General features: G+C 45.9%; 1 protein-coding gene across 1 annotated transcript; it reads left to right on the plus strand.

Annotated features, from left to right (window-relative positions):
- The first annotated feature begins 1850 nt into the window (after positions 1-1850).
- FOXN4 (forkhead box N4) lies at positions 1851-17592 on the plus strand. The gene is made up of 9 exons (XM_075110221.1): positions 1851-2004; positions 12100-12263; positions 13126-13241; positions 13339-13452; positions 13619-13746; positions 14107-14203; positions 14291-14498; positions 15530-15913; positions 16532-17592. Exons 1-9 carry the CDS (start codon positions 1922-1924, stop codon positions 16780-16782), a joined length of 1545 nt encoding a protein of 514 aa, XP_074966322.1. The 5' UTR covers positions 1851-1921; the 3' UTR covers positions 16783-17592.
- The last annotated feature ends 1180 nt before the right edge of the window (positions 17593-18772 follow it).

Consider the following 18772-nt stretch of genomic DNA (forward strand, 5'->3'; position numbering starts at 1 on the left):
GCTAAAGGCGCCCACGCCTACCAGGCACCCTGCGGCCTGGTCTCCAGCCCGGCCAGGGCCCCCCAGACGCCCCCAGTCCCCCGGCAGAGCCGGGAGCTCCACGGGCGCCCTCCCGCCCTGCCAGGGAGAGGAGCGCTTCCCCTCAGCTCCTGCCCGCCCCACAACGGAGAAGGCCCCTTTCCCCTCCGGTCCGTGGGGCGCGCCGTCCCCTCTCCCCGGGGACTGGGACGCGCTCCCTCCTCACCCCCCGCAGGTCCCCGCTCCCCGCCCGGGAAGCCATCTTCTCCCCCCACAGCAGCCAGCGCTGAGCCGCTTTCCTCACAGCCCAGCGCCGCAGCCCCTCACCGCTGAAGGGCCGGCGGGACGGGCGGCACGACGCCTCCCCTGGGGGCTGCCCCGGCTCCCTTCGCTGCCCGCCGCTGGGCCCGCCGCCGGGCCCGCCCGAGGGAAGGGCTGCCGGCCGCTCCCGGGCACCTTCCCGCGGAGGGGCGGGGGGTGGAGGCCGGTGCCAGACACGGCGGGCCCAGTGGCGGGGAAGGCGAGCTCCGGCGGCGGGCGGGGAGAGGCGGACCCAGCCGCTGCCTCCCCACCCCTTCCCGCCGCGGTCGAGCGGGGCAGCCGGGTCTGTGAGCACCGGCCGCCGAGGGGGACCGGCGCAAGCTCCCGCCGCGGCGCTGTCCCAGCACCGGCGGGCGGGCGGCGGCTGGCTCTCCGCCGGGACCGCGGCGGCCTCAGCGCAGCCCCCGCCTCGCCCCCCCTCACGCACTTATCCCCCACCGCCTTCAAGCGCCCGTTTGAACGCGCTGGGTGGGTCCCCCTCCCCCTTCTTCTCTCTGGAAAGTTGCAAGAAGTTGAGTTGGGTTTGGTGTTTTCCTTTTTTATTTTTTTTGTTTTTGTTTTTGTTTTTTAAGTTCCCCCGCCCAGCCCCTTCGCCCTCCCCACGGCCAGGTCCCCGCGGGCGGGGCGGGGGCGGGGGGGCGCGGGGGGCGCGCAGGGCTGCGGCGGCTGCCGGGAAACGCGGCGCTCCCCCGGCCCTGCCCCGGCCCTGACCCTGCGGGCGGCCCCCGGCCGCGCATGCTCCAGGCTGGACAGCTCCTGAGAGGGAAATTTAAAAACGGGCTGGAGCCCGGCCCCGCCGCCGACTCGCCGCGGCTCCATCCCCCCGGGGCCAGCTCCAGCACACACCCACACCCTCACACTCCCTCAGAGGGAGACCCCGCCGCGCCGCGCCGCAGCCGCGGAGCTCCGGCCGGGCCCCCGGGCCCCGGCCCGCCAGGTTTGTGGAAGGAGCCTGCCCGGGAGGTGCGGGCAGGCCGGGGTGCGGGGTGTCGGGGCGGCGGGCCGCGGGGACCCTCCTTCGCTGCCGGGCCGCCGCCGCGAAGGGCTCGGGAGCGCCCTCGGGAGCGCCCTCGGGCAGCTCGGCGGGCAGCGGGGCTCGGCTCCCCCGGGCTCCCCTCTTCCCCGGGGACAGCCTGGCCCCGCTTCCACCACCGCACGCTACGGCAGCTTGCTCTTCCTACACGCTGTGCGGGTGCCTTCATGGCAGTGTAAGAGCAGCCCCGAGGCGGGAGCGTTCCCCGGCTGGCTCCGCTGCCCCCGGTACTGACGGGCTCCGGACACCCGAACTGCCCCGCCGTGCCCACAGTCGGTAGATGCTCCCTCCATCAGGGGCCAAGTTCCCACTCTGAGCTGGTTTTTTGTTTGTTTGGGTTTTTTTGACCCCCTTAAAACATTTTATTGCTATGCCTGGCCCAAATAAAACCAGTGCACCTGGAGGTAAAAGTAGTATAAATCGGGCTTTACTCTCCCGTAGTCCCGGGATTCAGTTGGGATTTTGTTGTGTCCTGCCCGCTGCTGAAGTGCTGGATAGCTACTCCTGCCTGAGCGGCTCCTGTCTGTTTTCTTGTCTTCTGCCAAGGAGATGATAGAAAGTGATATCCCGTCCATCATGTCAGGAATCATTAGGAATTCAGGGCAAAATCACCACCCTTCACAGGAGTACAGGTGAGGCATTTGTCGATTTCAAAAATATGCACTGTGCTGTCGCAGCCTGCTAACTGATGTTTTCTCGTTATTTCCTAAAAAAAAAAAAATCCCTTTGCATATAGAAAACCTCTTTTCTTTTTTTTTTTTTAAGTTACCTGCATTACTTCTCTGCTCTAAATTAGATTTCTAAGCTGGTGACTGGTTACAATGCATTACTTATTTAGAAGCATTCCTGTTTAAAGTATTTTGATACTAACCTATGTTTGATAAATACACTTTCAAAGCCCTGGGTTGACCTCCTAGTAAACTCTCTCTGCAATATGAGTGTTGCCAGAGAAGGATATTCTTGTTAAATAATAATTATTTAAAAGTTCCCTTTCAGATCACATTTTACATTGTTATGAAGCAGTCATGGAGAGACTAAATCAAGTGCAATAGACACTAGAAGAGCTTTTCATTAAAACAAGTACTTATGTAGCACTCCAGAGCACTGAATTTTGTCAAAGATATTCTGATATCAAACCTGGATTTGTCAACTGCCTTTGATAATTCACCTGTACCGCTGAGCATCGATTTATCATTTAAAAGTATTGTTAGAAGTCATGGGATAGTTCTGCATGAAATACAGTGCACTGGGTTAAGTTAGGTTACATCTTGTCACATGATGCAAAGTTCCAAGAAATACACAACAACAGAACATGATCCAGCTCTCACAGTAAAAAAAACCCCCCTTGTTTTAAAATGAGGAGCGACAGACTATCGCCTTCCTCCCAGACTGAGGGTGCTTTCACCCATTTCTATGGGTAAAAGTGGTCAGCCGCAGGTATTCTTCTATCAGCCTCTCTATTCAAAATGCAAACACTGCACTGAAGCCTCTTGCAGCTCAACAAGTGATTTGTTATACTCTCTGAAGCCACTGTGGAAAAAGGTTTGTGGAACTCTGTTTTGCTGTTTATTAAAGCACTGTTTGCTCTAGGCATTTTTGTTGGCTGTATAAATATTTGTAAAAATATGATTCAGTATTTAATGAAGGGTGTGTATGAGAGAGACTTCTGGGTATGTATATTTAAGTCTGCATCTTCAGTGCCCTGAAGAACATACCACCTTAACAAAGACCCTTTTATGGAGAGAACTATTCTTTAACTCATAGCTGCAGAGAAAAACACTCTTTTTTGAGAAAGATAGGATTTATCTTACTGCCAGTAAAGGAATTGTAAGAGTTTCTTCTTTTATTCAGAAGTCAGCTGCTTTTTAAAACTACTTTCAATTCTCTGTTAAACATTTTGAACTCAGAGATCCCAGTTCTCTAAAGTTTCTAACCCACTTGTGATTTCTTTAATGCAGCTTTAAAATGAATTATTTGACCTCATTTAATAGTGTCAAATTCTGATAAAAATGCATAAAATCTGAACTGCACCATAAATGCAGAGCAGTATTTGTCCTACTTCATGAGAAAACACTTTGGATTATGTAAAAGAAAATCTTTTAGACTGAATGATTTTAGGAAAAGAATAGACCTGTCAAATTCTATCAGCTCTGTTTACTCTCCTGCTGTCACCACAGTCCAAGACTGGAACCCACAGTCCCGAGTTCTCCATGGGGGAGCATCAAGGCTCCACAAAATGGGGAATGGCCTCCAATTAGTGAGTCCGAGGCTGGGGCTGTGCTGAGAATACTCTTCTGTCTCACTTGGAATCTTTCAATGGGACAGTTGGACTTGGAGGAGACCAGGCTTTCCTGTGAGTGTGCAGGAGGAAACACTGAAACGGGAGGGAGTACGTGGGCGTGTAGGCAGGGGACCAAATCAGCAAATACCGATAAGTTTTCACGCAGCTTGTGCTTACAGTTTGCAACTATGGGATTTTTTTCTTTTTTTATTTTTTCAAATGGACAAGGAAAAAAATCCCCTGATTTTAGCAGATCTTTGATTTCTGTGGATCCAAAACATCTATAGTAAATTTGATGTAGCATGTAGAGTAGTGATAAGGATTAGACTGCTGTGCAAAGTCCAGGGAATATTTGCACCATAGTAAAATGATTTTAGACAAATACCTCTTCCACTGATGCAGCTGTGTGATATGAAACATCCCACTGTCCAGGAATGATTAAAGGCCGTCATATCTTCTCTGATGCCAATGTTTTTATGGCACTGTCACTGCCTGGCTACCAATGCAAAGCAATGCTTCCTATTAGCAGATGCCTTTCACTCTCCCAAAGAAAATACCACTACCTTCAATATTTTCATAACTGTAGTTGTAACAAATATTTCTGATGATTTAATTTTTCAGGGAACAAAAGTAGAGAGTTGGAACACAGTGGGATTTTTTAACCCTTAACACTTTATTCTTGTTAATGATAATTAATAATCTAACATTATGTTTCAGTGTAAATATTTTGATGTTTAAATCAAAACAATAAGCAGACTACAAGTTTACTATGCAGTGGCACGCTTATGCTTATTTCAGCACAAAGCTATGTAAATTATAGGAGCCAACTCAAAGGCTACTAAATGAGTGGAGAACTCCCATGGTCTTCAGCAGGCTTGGAGCTGGTCTCTGAGAAACAACGTTCTTCAGCTCATGAACTCCAAGCAGTATTTTTATTTGAAATCTGCACTCTATCCTTTTGCAGTCTAATTTAACATACATAACCAGTGCAAGAGAAGTAAAAGTTCTACTGTGATGTACACAAGTGCAGAATGAGATTTAATATGCAGAGCTTGAGCAACAGAGGCCCCGGGGAGGCAGATGCAAGACCAAGGTGGGCCTGGACTAAGACGGCAAAACCACTTACAGACCTGTAAGTTGTCTCCCGAAGAAGGCTCAATATTATCCTAATTCAGTGTTCTGGGTTTTCAAATGCAGCAGCAAGCTTATTTCTCTCAGGGACTATGCCATTCCCAAACTAGGTACAGTTATATGTGGTTTATTACATATCATATAATAAATCATGACATGAAAAACAGACCATTAGAAGGTAGACAGAGAGTAACTTGCTAAGGATTATTTGGAATATGTGGAAATCCAGATTTAAGGAATCAAATCATCACTCTAGGTAACAATGTGGCATCTGTATTTTGAAAGAAATAACTAAAATGTGTAATTCTGTTTGAAGAAATAACATGGCTTAAGATGTAAGGCTATCCCTAGACCAACAAGATAAATTAACTTCATGTTTTGCAGCTCAGTATTTTGTGTAAGGACCATGTTTCTATTTTTTTATATTACTACATATTTCCTGTTGATAGGAGCCTTACATAGTATTTTGAAGGCCTTGCAATGCATTTTCTAGATATGTTAAACAGGAATTCAGTTTTAAATAGATGTCTTTTTGATGAAAAGTTGTTACTCAATAGTTAGTCATTCGACATGTTAGTAGACTATATCCTCCTTCACCCCATTTTAACCGTCCCTTTGATTCTTAAAAAATTGGTTTATACTCATTGAGTCATTAGATCACCTGGTGAAATTTTTGTTGTAATAATTATTTTATGCTAGCAGAGTTTAGCGTAAAATCATATTAGAAGCACAGAGACATAAACATGCAACCATTGTATTCTGTACATTCTGGACGTCACTGCATTACAGTGGCAAAAAAGGTGGAAGTCTTTATCTTTATGACACACAGTGCATTTTAGCTCTCCTAAGTGGTCGTCTCATATCTGGTTTTGCACTTTGGTTTCTGGAGAGCAAGCTACAGCTCAGGACTCCTGACTGTCACCACTGGGGATGGATGGAGTCTGGGAGTTTGCATGAAGGAAATTTCTGCAGACAAAAGCTTACAAATGCATAACTAACGAAACTGTAATTGCTCCTTAAGAAAATGTCAGTGTCCATTCCCTTGACACCGTGTGTGTCTGACAGGGAGTGAGATAATGACTTGATGTGTCGGAGGAATTTCATCACAGTAGTTGCTTCCTTCTTTCAAAAAAATGTGAGAAACCTCCTAGGAATCAGTCAAACTCAGGCCACTCTGGATTGATTTAAGTGGATTAGCTCAACTGTTTCCTATACAGTTCCTGAAATGTGTTAATCAGTATTAATAAAAAATTGTGGCCCTTGCTCCTCAAATTGTCTTGCAGTTGCAGGCAGAGATGGGAAGGACCGGTTTGTACCCAGGCAATATCTTGCAGGTTTCTCAGGCTCATCTGCCTCCAGTGAAACCAGAACGGAGTTCATATCTTACCTCATAAATGGTGCTTGACCTCCTGTTCAAAACAAGGAAACAGAAAAGGAATCTGGACTTTTTCAGCACTCCCATGAGATCTCAGATGCTGACGGCACATAGCTTTTATTTTGCCTGGTACTTTAACACATTTTTGCATCAAGGAGAAGCCTATTTGGACATTAATCAGAGGTTTGGTTTTCTTTTTTTGTTTTTGTATAAAACAGATTGCAGAGGCAGATACTGGCTGCATTTGGCAAATCTGAACCCAGGGATGGTTATGTGGGCAAAGCACAGCAGGGAGCAAGTGGCTGTGAGATCAGTGCTGACACGGCTGCTAACTTCCTCTTAGGCTTAAGCAAATCATGTAGGTCACTTGTAATTCAGTTTCCCTTCATCCCATACCAAAATGATGTAATGAGGGGTTGTGAAACTCAGTGCTGAATGTATAAAGGTCTCCAGGAGCACATCTACAGCCTGTTCTGTTAGCGCTAAGTACCTTTCCAGAAGGTTTTTGGAGAATCATCTTCTCTTCTGAACCATGGGGTAAGGAAAGGAGACCAGCAACACCTGACAGGGTAATTGTGTTATTTGCTTTTTCCCCACTGTCTTGGTTCCTATACTCCAAAGTTTCTTGAGCCGTAGCTGAGAATTTACTTTCTGGTTGTCCCTGGAAAGCTGCCTAATTTCTGTTCTATTTCCAGCAAGGTCAGAAATTACTCAACGAACTTGAAGACAGGGAGGAGAAAGGCAGGCTGGTGGTTTGGGGCTGGATGGGTGGTGGTGCCTTCGAGAGGCAAAAAAGAACCACAGACTGAAAGCAGCAATGAGAGCTGCTGGCTGAGGCAGGAGAGGAGCTGGGGCAGGAACAGGGAGGAGAGAGGTAGGTGGGTGTGGAGTGTGGAAAACAGGACCCAGTGCGGGGAAAAGCACCTGCAAGGGAGGAAGATGGGAAGAGAAGTGCAAAAAGGGAAGGAGCAGAGCAGGTGGAGTGGGGAGCAAAAGGAGATGGTGAAGCTGACTCCTTCAGCAAAATGGCGAATAGTTCTCACCATGGAGACCACTGAAGAGTCACAAAACATAAATGTTTTCCTTGTGTTGTTTTACACATGAGAAATCACCACACTTGTTCTGAGGACATTATGTAATGCCATACAAAAGAAAAGTTTCTCATCACCACTTCCAGAAGAGTTTTTCTTAGGACTCTTCCTGTTCAGTTGTCACTCACAGTGGATAAACCATTGCAAACAGTTAATTAAGAATCTATCACCCCGATTGCCCCTACTTGTTGAACAGTTGTATTACTTAAGCATAGGCAAAAAGCTCCAGTGTCAGTGCTGGCAATGGTAATAAACATTGCCCATTGAGTGAGAGACACGTTAAAATTATGGTTGAAGTTGAATATGCCAAATGCAACGGCAATGTTTTGGTCTGACTTTGTTTAGAAGGGAGGCAATGCAATGATGAGTTGCCACCACACATTAATCCCTATGAGAGAACCTGTATCATTAGGTTTGCCCTACAACATGAACTGGTTGAGTGCTTTATATCTTTTTGTGCTTATATCTTTAGACTCCAGAGCAAACATGCAAGCAGAGTTGTCTGAAGTGCGAATGGTGCAATATGCACAGAAATATATAACTCTGCACATCATCTCATAAACTGAAATATGCAGTTATTGACTAAACTATCTGGAGATAAAATATCTTAAGGTATGCTTATTATCACTGCACCCCCCTTTAGTCTTGACAAACTTGTTTGGTAGACTATTCTATGATGACGTTGAAGAGATGGTCCCTATAGTCTCCAGTGACAGGTTCACCATGCTATGGCATTTGCAAATGTAGATGTGGCTAGTTCACCTTGACAGCGGTTTCTGCGGTGATGAACTACCTTAGATCCAGCTCGTTAGAACAATTCAATGTGAGGAAGGATGGTAAAGTTAGATGTATGAATATAGATTCAAATTCAACTCTTATGTTAGTTGCAGATTCCCACAAGGTTATGCCAGGAATGTATTTCATCCCATCTAGCTAGCTGTTGTGCCAGCAGGATGTAATTGATAGGGGAAAAAAAGTAGAGATATCTTTAGGTACACCTAACCAATGAATCTGCAGTGCTGACAGGCTCTAGTGAGCTTTGTCAGATGTGCAACCAGTGCAGGAGTCCCATTTCCCTGGGACTGCAGGCAGGAAGGTCTGGAGCTCAGTATTGGAAGGTCTGGGAAGGGGTTTCATTCCAAGGGGTATTCTTCTTGATTCTGGAAAAGTAAACTTTGTGCATGCTGGCTGGTGGCCAAGATCTATTGCCCTGATTAGATAAATATTTTGGGCAGTGCATGATAGAGCAGATAGCAAAGACTAGTGCTACCACTGAGCATTTCTGTATAGTGCCTATCATAGCTCTCAGGGCACTTTTCACAGGAGGCCAGCATCCTCTCATACACAGAGGAGAACTGGGGCTTAAATCCTCAGCGTCATGTGGATTCTTACTCATGCAGGTGCCTTTCTAGGATAGAGGCACGTAGAAACAGAAGGGTGTTTTCCTGCAGAGATTTGGAAGGAGAGGGGTAAAAACAGAGTTGCATAATTTCACCACACCTTTAAAAATAATATCATGTTTGCAACATACTTGGTGTGACTGTAACCTTTCCTTCAAAGGGGTTTAGTAGTTCAGCGTATATACAGGCAGCCCTGGGGAATGTGCAGCTGGGGACATTTTCAGTAGTGTGCATTAATTATAGCGTATCACTATTTATCTCATTTACATGCATTGAAAGGAAATGGCTGCTTTTACTACAGTGCCCCATTGTGCCAGGGGCTGTGAACACCCATCTAAAGACAGGATCTCTGACTCCTGAAGCTTACCCTCAAATGTGAGACAAAACGGGTGGTGGAGGGGAACAGAATCAAAGTACACACAATATTAACAGTATGTACTTATATATTTGTCATTGGCTTTGCACAGGCAATTTTTCAGGTCAGAAAGATTGAACCCAGTGAGATTAAAGTGTTAAGTATTACTGTGCATAGCTCTCTTTCCAGAGGCAGTTAGATTAGCATTTTTCACTAAAAGCAGGACACACATTGAGCTGTGTACTGTGAGATAAGCTGGTTTTATGCTGCAGAATATATATGGGCACTTAAAACACCTCAGTCAGACAATGATGGGCATACTTTAAGCAGTTTCACCCTCTTAAAGATGTATGAAATTTCAACATTGGTTTTGAAGACAACCTGAAGAATAATCCTTAAATGGGAAATATTTTATTCTGATTAAATATACTTCTTCCCCCATTATTAATGAAAAGAGTTATTCTGACAACTAACAAATCCATTAAAAAAATGTGTAAGTGAACAGCCAGAGGTGATTTTAAAAGAACTGTAAACTCAAATTCAAACAGCCATGCCATTGTAGAAGGGAAGAAAACATCTTTATCTTGGAAAAAGAGCTGACTTGCACACTGTGTCTAGTTATTATGTATTATTGCATCTTCATATGTGTTTAAAATGGAGCTTAATGACTGCTATATCAACTTAAAAGTTCAGTCCTTGCCCCTTCCTTGCCCCCATTTGGATCCACAGTGTTAGTGCAAGAGGGAGAGAGCTATGTGGGCCTGCATCACGAGGACGCTGATAGGGGTACGCTGCGCGATGCTAACTGGCAAGTGGGAGAGTTGTAGTTCAAGCTTCTGATGGCATCCAAACGTGCCCAGGGTCTTGCCAGTCATTCCCATGCCCAGAGAGAGCACCAGGATGAGTGCACCTAGGGTGGGTGTGAAGCAGAGGCCTTTCTTTCCCAAAAAGCTAAAGCCTGGAAGGCTGCTGAGTGCCACTGTGACTCCCGCGGTCCTCCGGTGCGGAGATGCTCGTCCCGTGCAGAGGAGCGGCGAGGGCATGTGGCGGATTCATTGCCTGACAGGAGGCGTGTGCAGTGGGTGCTGACCCTCGCCGCCCATCTGACCCCGTTATTTGTTGAAGGAGCTGACTTGTCTGGGAGGACTGGCAGGGACCGGGGTGCCAGATGGCATGTGGATGTGTGTTGTGTGTCGGCTGTCATTCAGCCAGATTAATGTGAAGTTTGTAAAAAGGAGGAGGGGGGGAAAAACAATTAAGCAAGAATCTCAAAAACAATCGAGGCCACGTGCCACTGGGCAGCAGTCGTTGGCGGCACAATGGGTTATCGGCCTCCCGTGAATGGGCCCAACTGTTGCAAACGACATGAGCCTGCCCAGTTTTCAAATCATTTAATGCTCTTGTTTACTTCCAATCCAGCCAATCTCTGGGCCAGGAGAGCCGTCACCTGATAGTCTTTTTATGTATTTAAGTCCCAGGCCTCACAAAATAACTGAACAGCGGTAACCATGGCAATGCTAATTATTGCACTATAACTACAGTAGAAGAAAGAAAACAGGGTAGGCTGGGAGAGAGATTTGAAGATGTTTTTTGGCCAGGATTTGAGCTTTTGGCTCCTGGTCAGGTGTTGGGGTTTTTTACCCCCTTTTCTTCTTTTCAAAATCTCTTTACAAACAAATAAGTTACATTCTGCTTTAAAGATCTCCCAGATAATAGTTGGGGGAACTTTGATACGTGTTTCTGGAAATCATGAATAGAGGAGCTGAAAGCTCCTGGGCAGCCAGGCACTAGAGTTCTGCTGTGTTCTTTTAAGCTGATTTAGAATAGTGTAAAACATAAAAGATGCTTCAGCAAGAGACCAGATTTATTTAAGGCTTCTGAATTGTCATTTGGCAACAAATACGTATTAGTACCACACAGCTGGCTTTAACATATCTATGAGAGAGCTCTTTAAAGCCTTTGTTTTGAAAGCAAAATCAACTACATCCAACTAAACTATGTTCTTCTGAAAGAGAAAGATGTTTTCCTGGGCCTGAATGCCTTTGGATTTACCCTGGGTATCTAACAATAACTTCCTGATGTGTTTTAATTACTGCTTTACTCCTCAAGATACCCATGACTTCTGTAATGCTGTTTAACATAAGTAAAAGCAGTTTAAGCCTTCGTTTACCATAGTTCTTTTATTGGCTTTAGTTGGAGTTTTGACCACACATAAATACTGTAAATATAATTCAATATCTCAGTTTTGTACCATGCATTCTACCAAAAGCAAAATAAAACAGGTGGGGTGGAGCGTGCAGAATGTATCAAACGCAGAGCTTTAAACCAAAAGCAGCCTGTCACCATTATGCCTCAGTTTTGTCAGCTAAAGGCAGGCTGGGCGTTACTGTGCATTCAGTCACTAGTTTTTCATTCTGATCATTTAGTATCTCAAAAACTGCCTAAAAAATTATTTCATATGCTTTGTGGTTGCTTGTCAAGTATCCATAACTTCATATATCCAAATGGAAGAGATCACCAGCTCGTTCTGTAAGGTTTTGTTTATGCAGCAGCTCTCCTCTGATCTGTCCCCACTGACGGGATGCAGTGGCTGGGAAAAGCCCTCTCCAGGTGTTCAAGCCAGCAGCACACACAGGTCCTTGAGGAGCGAGGCACAGAAACTCCTTCCAAGGCTGGCTGGTCACTGGATTTCAAGGTTATTGCAAAATTGCCAGGTTAAAAGTCCTTCTACATCAAGGCCAAACAAGTGCAAATTTCTGACAAATGTGAAAATAATGAATCAGCTCTGGTTTTGTTTCTAGGCAGTTTCTTCTCCCTGGTTCTTATGCCTTCTTCCCCTACAAATACTGCACAAGAAGTTTTCTTAACCAAAATTTTCAAGTTGTGTGAAGGAACACATGATTAAGTAAAGGGCAGCAGTAACCAGCCAGCTGTGAAACCAAAGTTCGCATCTGAATTCTGCAAGCGGAATTACAGCCTGACATGTTCTCCCTGCTGACCTACGTGAGCTTGGGCATCCCAGTCATCTCCCCTCTTACCAGGGATGGTGTAGCAGCATCTCTGCTCGCCGCTAACCTTTCATGCTATTTTGCAGACTGTTAGCTTCTGACCCCTCCCAGCTGAGTGAAGATGACCTCCCCAGTGACTTACAGTCCTTGTCGTGGCTGACATCTGTTGATGTTCCTCGGTTACAACAGATGGCCAGTGGAAGAATGGATTTTAGCCTTGGTGTCCAGAATGCAGTGCTACAACAGACAGGTAAACTGTTACGATGTTAAATAACTGCTCTTTAAACAACGCAACCTACTGCCTTTCTTTTCCCTCACGCAGGCTAGCTGTCCTATTAGTCGATCCCTTTTAAATGCATTACATTTTGCCTCCCGTCAGAGGACCTGGAGCCTGTTGTCTTCTGATACGGCTATTGCTGACACATTTCTTCAATTTCAAGAGGCAGAGAGCCCTAGCAGTCACGACAGAGATCTTAGGATCCAATTGGCTTTTCTGCTCAGTGTAGTTGCTGGTGTCTTGTTGCCTGAACTTGGGCCAAGGTATTTAAGACTTGCATTTCAGAGGTTTTCAACAGCTTTGAAATTAGGTAATTAGTCTTTCTTGTTTGTTTCATCATTGATAAAATTAAGAGTACCCTATTTACCCCATACCTGTTTGCTTCATACAGACTTACAGCATATGTTCATTGAGCGCTTTTCTTTCCTTTGTGAACATCCTTTAGGTAAATACACTTGTTCCCTAAGGCATTCTGCTGAGAGAGCTCAGCATATCATCTTGCTTGCTTTAGAGCAGAAATCCTTCTGGAGTACAGATAGTGCTGAATATGTTTTTTTTTCTTTTGTAAGATACTGTGTCTGTAACACCACTGTGGACTGTTAAACAGCTGTCATCTTTCATTCCCTGCATAACAAGTTTTAGAAGCAGCTGATGTCATCTTTGCAATTTCTGAAATGCTCTGGGTTCTTTTGGGATGGAAAGCCACCGAGAGGTGTGATTATCCACTCCAGAGCTTAGCTGTGTTCAACTGCGTCTATTAAAAATAAATGTCAGCTCTCTTTTCTGAAGTGTACTTTCATGCAAACATTCACTGCTTTTGCTTTTTCCAAAATAGGTCCTGTAGCAAGCAACATGCACTCGACAGGAGCACCTGGAGCGATGATTCATGTCCAGGCCAGCCTGCCACAGGGAATCCTGGGACTGAATTCTATTTCAACACACGGAGCAAATGTAAGAGCAGGCCTTGATGGCTTATTATTGCAACACTTTTTAGGAAAAGATGTTGGTAATTTCAAGACTGACACGTCTGTTGTCTTTTTTTCAGCAGATGAGCCAGTACGCTGTAGGTGGGCAGCCATCTCCTAGTTTACAAACACAGCAACAACTCTTTCCTCCTTCTCATTCACAGCAAGTGTTTGCCCTAGCACAGAACACTCAACAGGTACTGTTATTTGTTTGTTGTCTATGTCTTGAAGTACCTGCCAAGTTCATATCTAGAATTCTTTTAAAAGAAAAACAATAAAATACCCCTAAACCTACATACCCACAGACATTTTGCATCTGACATTTTGCATCCAACATTTTCCTTCTTTTCCTTCTGCATACAGTGTAACCCAGCAGCAATCTACAACACATCCTATGGGACTCAGCCACACTATTCTCAGCCACGCCTGGCTCCTCACTCTGCCCAAGAACTGCATCCAAAGCATTACCCCAAGCCGATCTATTCATATAGGTAAGTAGGGAGCAGAATATTGTATTGCCTACAGCCTGCATTGGGATGACTGTAACGCTGTAGGTGTGGTAGCATGAGAGTGATTTCTTTCGAAGGGAACAAAAATCCCATCATCTGCCCAGGAGTTCTGTGGAAGCTGCCTCTGAGGGGTAGCAGGAATGAACAAGCAAACTAGTTCCTGGACATCAGCGTACAGGTAGAGTGATAGCAGAGAGGAGTAAAGTCTGCAGGATCACAGGGTGCCTTCTGAGCACTTGAGTACAGTAATCCCATGCGCAGCCAGCTGAGGTGGCTAGACCAGAAGAAGGCATGATGGCTAAGTATATGCAATCTGTTATTTCCTGTATTTCTGTCCTCTAGTTGCTTGATTGCAATGGCGCTGAAGAACAGCAAAACAGGCAGCCTCCCAGTGAGTGAGATCTACAGCTTCATGAAGGAGCACTTTCCCTACTTCAGGGTACGCGTACACCTGAAAGGTGCAAGTAGAATATCACAAATACTTTGTTCAGGGCTTATTTCACTAATATCCTCCTGCTTCTTTCAGACAGCCCCTGACGGCTGGAAGAACTCTGTGCGCCACAACCTGTCTCTGAATAAGTGTTTTGAGAAGGTGGAGAACAAGATGAGTGGCACCTCTCGCAAAGGGTGCCTGTGGGCTCTCAATCCTGCCAAGATCGACAAGATGGAAGAGGAGATGCAGAAGTGGAAGCGGAAGGACTTAGCTGCTATTCACAGGAGCATGGCTAACCCAGGTAGGGCTTGTAGTACGCTTTTGTTATGTGTATGAGAGGCAAGGGGCAAAAATGGCTATTTGGAGAGGAATGCATGAATGTGAAGAAATAAGTTATATGGAACAGAGATGGCTACCGCAAAGCTCTCATGCTTTGCAGCGGCCACCTCCTCTGAGCTGCTCAGCTGAAATATCCCATGCTCTGCACTGAATGAAGTTATTGCTGCTGACCCGAGGTTGTATGACAGGGCAATACACTACAGCAGGAGGATGTAACTGGACTGACAGCTATTTTTGGAGGCCCTCAGTGCAAATTGGTCCCCAGCTTCAAAATAGATTGTCTTTCCCCTCCATGCTAACCTATCTACCACATCCAAGGCCTTCTGAGGTGTTACACTGCCTCCAGTGTTAGTTTTTAGTGTCACGTTTTAATGCAGTTTTTTGCCTGCTTCTCTGCAAACTCTCACTTTACTAAGACGTTCTCAATCTTATTTAGAAAGACACATGTTTCTGAAGCTTTCAGAAGCTCAACATTGGCAAAATCAACTGGAGTGTTTTTTGCTGCAAAATCTGTAACATACAATCAATGATGAGTTATTTTCTCCTTTGCTTAAAAACAAAAGTGCCATTGAAACTGTCAGGAGTCTCTCGTCCAAATCTTACTTGAGATACAAGCAGAATTCAGAGCATCTCCATGAGCAGCAGACCTACTGAGGATGCTTAGTTCTGTGACTGTGTGCCAGCTGCCACCAGTGGTGGCTTGGTTGCTCTGTGCAAGTCTCATGTGATCATTTATTTCTTTAGCTCAGTTAGGGGTATCCATGGAAGTCAACAAGGGTAAGGGCTAAGGGTAGGGAAGTAGATGGCATTTCTTTGCTCTCTGAAAAGCTTGCCTCTGTGCTGCATCTCCTATGGTGACAGACACTGCCTGTTCGGCTTTATGGCAAAATCATGTGGCTGTGCTTACTTATGAAATTATTTGGCCAGGCTCTGCTTGAAAAAATGGGTTAAACTGTCTCTTTTCTTCCCTGGGAATGGCTATCGCTTCTGCAGAGGAGCTAGACAAGCTGATCACTGACAGACCTGAGAACTGCAGGCGGCCCAGCAAACAGGCAGAGCCCGAGGTCTCCACCCTGAACCACATGGCAGCAGCCCAAGGCCGAATCTCCATCTCCCAGCTGCAGCCTCAGCCGATCATGACACTTTCGCTGCAGTCCATCCCCCTGCACCATCAGATCCAGACCCAGGCCCGCATCGCCCCAGACTCACCAGCACCTGCGCAAACACCTCCTCTCCATACTCTGCCTGACATGAGCCACAGCCCTCTTCCCCACCATCCCATGGGGCGCGCGCCTCCGGACTTCCTGAACATGACAGCAGACATGAACACAGAGGTGGATGCTCTTGACCCAAGCATTATGGATTTCGCATTGCAAGGTATGGGAGAAGGAAGCTGGGGTAGGGGAGGGCACGATTTATGTGGGTATGTGGTCACTGACTATATAACTAGGGTCCTCAGCAGGATGCTCTGGGGTGGTATGTAACCGAGCTAAAAACTTGCGCTGGGTGCGGGCCCCGGCAGTGCGACTTCCCTGGCCTTCCTCAGTGCATTTCTGCCCTGCGCTAGATGGGACAGCAAACTACCTCATGGCTGAAGTGCAGGCACTGCAGTGAATGTAGGCAGGGATGTCCAACAAGCTGGATCTGGGACACACATCCCTCTGCTCGTGGGACACCATAGCTCTACTCGTGCCTTGGTTTTCCCCTTCTGTAAAAGGAGACCTTTCCTGGCTCGTGGTGATGCCTAGCACGGCCCCTGGGTTTCTGGTTAGCACATAGTAGATAGATGCACCCCAGAAAGGTCTGGACTCCCGCTGGAACCAGGGGGATTTGGGGGGAAGATACTCTTTCTGCCTTTGTGCTACAAGTGGTACCCTCTGCAGGCAGCACTGGTCCTAAGCAGTGGGTGAAGCCCTTTAGTTATGGGCTGAGCCCTGCGTACAGTGCCCGGGTGGGTTGGATGTGTTGCTGTGACCCGAATTTAATCTTTTAAAGGTAATATATGGGAGGAAATGAAAGACGACAGCTTCAGCCTTGATACCCTGGGTGCCTTCAACAACTCCCCGCTCCACCTCTCAGACTGTGACCTGGGCACCCCCGGCCTCACTCCTGTCTCCAGTGGCAGCGATCACTCCTTCTCAGACTTGCAGGTCACCGGCCTTTACACCACCTACACGACACTGGACAACGTAGCGGCAGCTCAGTATATGAACCCCCAAGGCAACAAACCCATCGCTCTGCTCTGAGATTTGTACCGTTCCACGGACCTGACTCAGGGGCCGGTTTCTCCCAACCGTTAAAATCCAACCTGAAAGCAATAAAAGAGCTCCTCCTGCGGACACTTGGAATGTGTTGGCTATTTACTGGGGCACAGCATGTGATGCCAAACTAAATCAAACTGTTACTAGTAGAACCACTTTCACCCGTGGCAAGGCTGAGGAAAGGGCACGGACACTTGTGTTGCAGGACTGGTGAGCTCTCAAGAAGGACCTGGAAGGCATCAGTCAGCAGGAACTTTCACTAGAATGTAACTGAGCTAAAAAATAGCCCAGTTAGGGTAAATACACTTAATCAACACTGTGATCTCGGCTTACATGCAGACGCTCCTTGGTCACCACCTATACAGAAGCCAACACAAGTCAACGGGCTGGTCAGCGCTGAGTCGGAGTCCAGAATGGTTGTTCATGTACCGCGTATATCTTTTTTCTTAACTTGCCAAATAACATGGGACAATGACCCCACACAGTTTCTGGAGACACCTGCACCACTAACTCTTTCCTGATGTAACTATTGTTAATTTATTGTTGTGAGGTAGGAAAAAAGGAGCAAAACCACTAAAAATGAAAAATCAAACCCATAGCAGACAACTGTTCTGTCTAGGTTTAAAAACAAAGTCCTTACCCCGTGAAGGAAGTGGTACTACTGAATTATTAAACTGATCGCTGGCTAGAAGATTTTAGGAATTATACCTATTTTTAGGATTTTTAAAAAAAAGATTAGATTTGTTTATAGTTCTGTGTATTGTGCTTCTGTTTATTCTTGTGCTAGGCAGTATTACTATTTGTAAATTTATTTATATTTATTGTTATGAAGAGAAAAGAAATTATGTAAACTGAGCACTGTTCAATTTTTTAAAATGCTGCAGTAACCTGTTTTACATCCACTAAATTATTCATAATCAAAAATGCAACAATTTTAATCACTGTTGTTACACTACATTTCTTTTAAATAAGCACTTTTGATACTGTGAAACTCATGTTTTTTAAAAAAGAATTCAGAGACCAAATATCGTAACTGTACCATACCAATTCCTAATAGTCTTGCTTTCCTAATTAACCACGTAAAATTGATTCTAATGTAGTTTTTAAAATTTTCAAACTCTGCTTTATACTTGGCAACATACGTTGCAAAAAAGGTGATGAAACATCTGAAAACACAAAAAGCAAACTGTATGTTGGAATTTAGCATTTAGTTTACTTATACCTCTGTGACCATGAAGTAATATTTATATCTCATGTTTTGTCTGTTCCTGTGCATTAATAGAACTTCCCGGCCTGTCCGTTCCGGGTGCTGTACCCAGTGCTCGCAGGCTCCTCTCCCCCACACTGGGCATGGCCGGGGCTGGTTGGAGGCAGAAAGCCTCTCCAGCTTAAGCCCATGTACTAAAAACCCAGAGGTCGCAGGGCACTGGAGCTGCCCAGCTGAAAATCACTGGTGTGAAGATCAGGGGCTAGAAAATACCTGCGCCCGTATCTTCCCTGGTGTGTACATCCACAGCGACCTCTTCCGAAAGGGCACGATCCTCCACGTCATAATTTATTGTTCAAGAACAAATGTGATTAATGATCATTTGCTGTGGTGGGTGTCATCTACGATGTCTTCATTTTTTTAAAATAAATATTTCTTAGCACTAAGCCTGGGTCATTCTAGATGTGCTGCATTATGACTGCTCTGGGGTCAGGCACGCCCCTGGCACACGGCATGCTGCAGCTCAGCATGAAACAGTAATTCCGAGGCATCCGCTACTGGAAATCCAACCCAGCGAGGAAGTCGTTTCATACAACTTATGGATGTTGACAACTGGACAAAGCTCAGGCACGTTTGACTCCAGCCGCAGTGTCGGAGCGTGCCGAGGAGCAGGCCCTTCTCTTGAATCTAAGACTTATGTGTCTGGGTGCCGCCACTATCACCCATCCCATCCAAGCACGAAGCATTTGTGGTGCTCACCCGCAAATG

Source organism: Phalacrocorax aristotelis, chromosome 15 (assembly GCF_949628215.1).
Source record: "Phalacrocorax aristotelis chromosome 15, bGulAri2.1, whole genome shotgun sequence".
In the NCBI taxonomy this organism is placed as follows: domain Eukaryota; kingdom Metazoa; phylum Chordata; class Aves; order Suliformes; family Phalacrocoracidae; genus Phalacrocorax; species Phalacrocorax aristotelis.

Coding starts and splice junctions, on each gene's coding strand:
- FOXN4 (XM_075110221.1), top strand. CDS start 1,922: ATGATAGAAAGTGATATCCCGTCCATCATGTCAGGAATCATTAGGAAT. Junction 14,499..15,529: donor CAGGAGCATGGCTAACCCAG/GTAGGGCTTGTA, acceptor TCGCTTCTGCAG/AGGAGCTAGACAAGCTGATC. Junction 15,914..16,531: donor TATGGATTTCGCATTGCAAG/GTATGGGAGAAG, acceptor AATCTTTTAAAG/GTAATATATGGGAGGAAATG.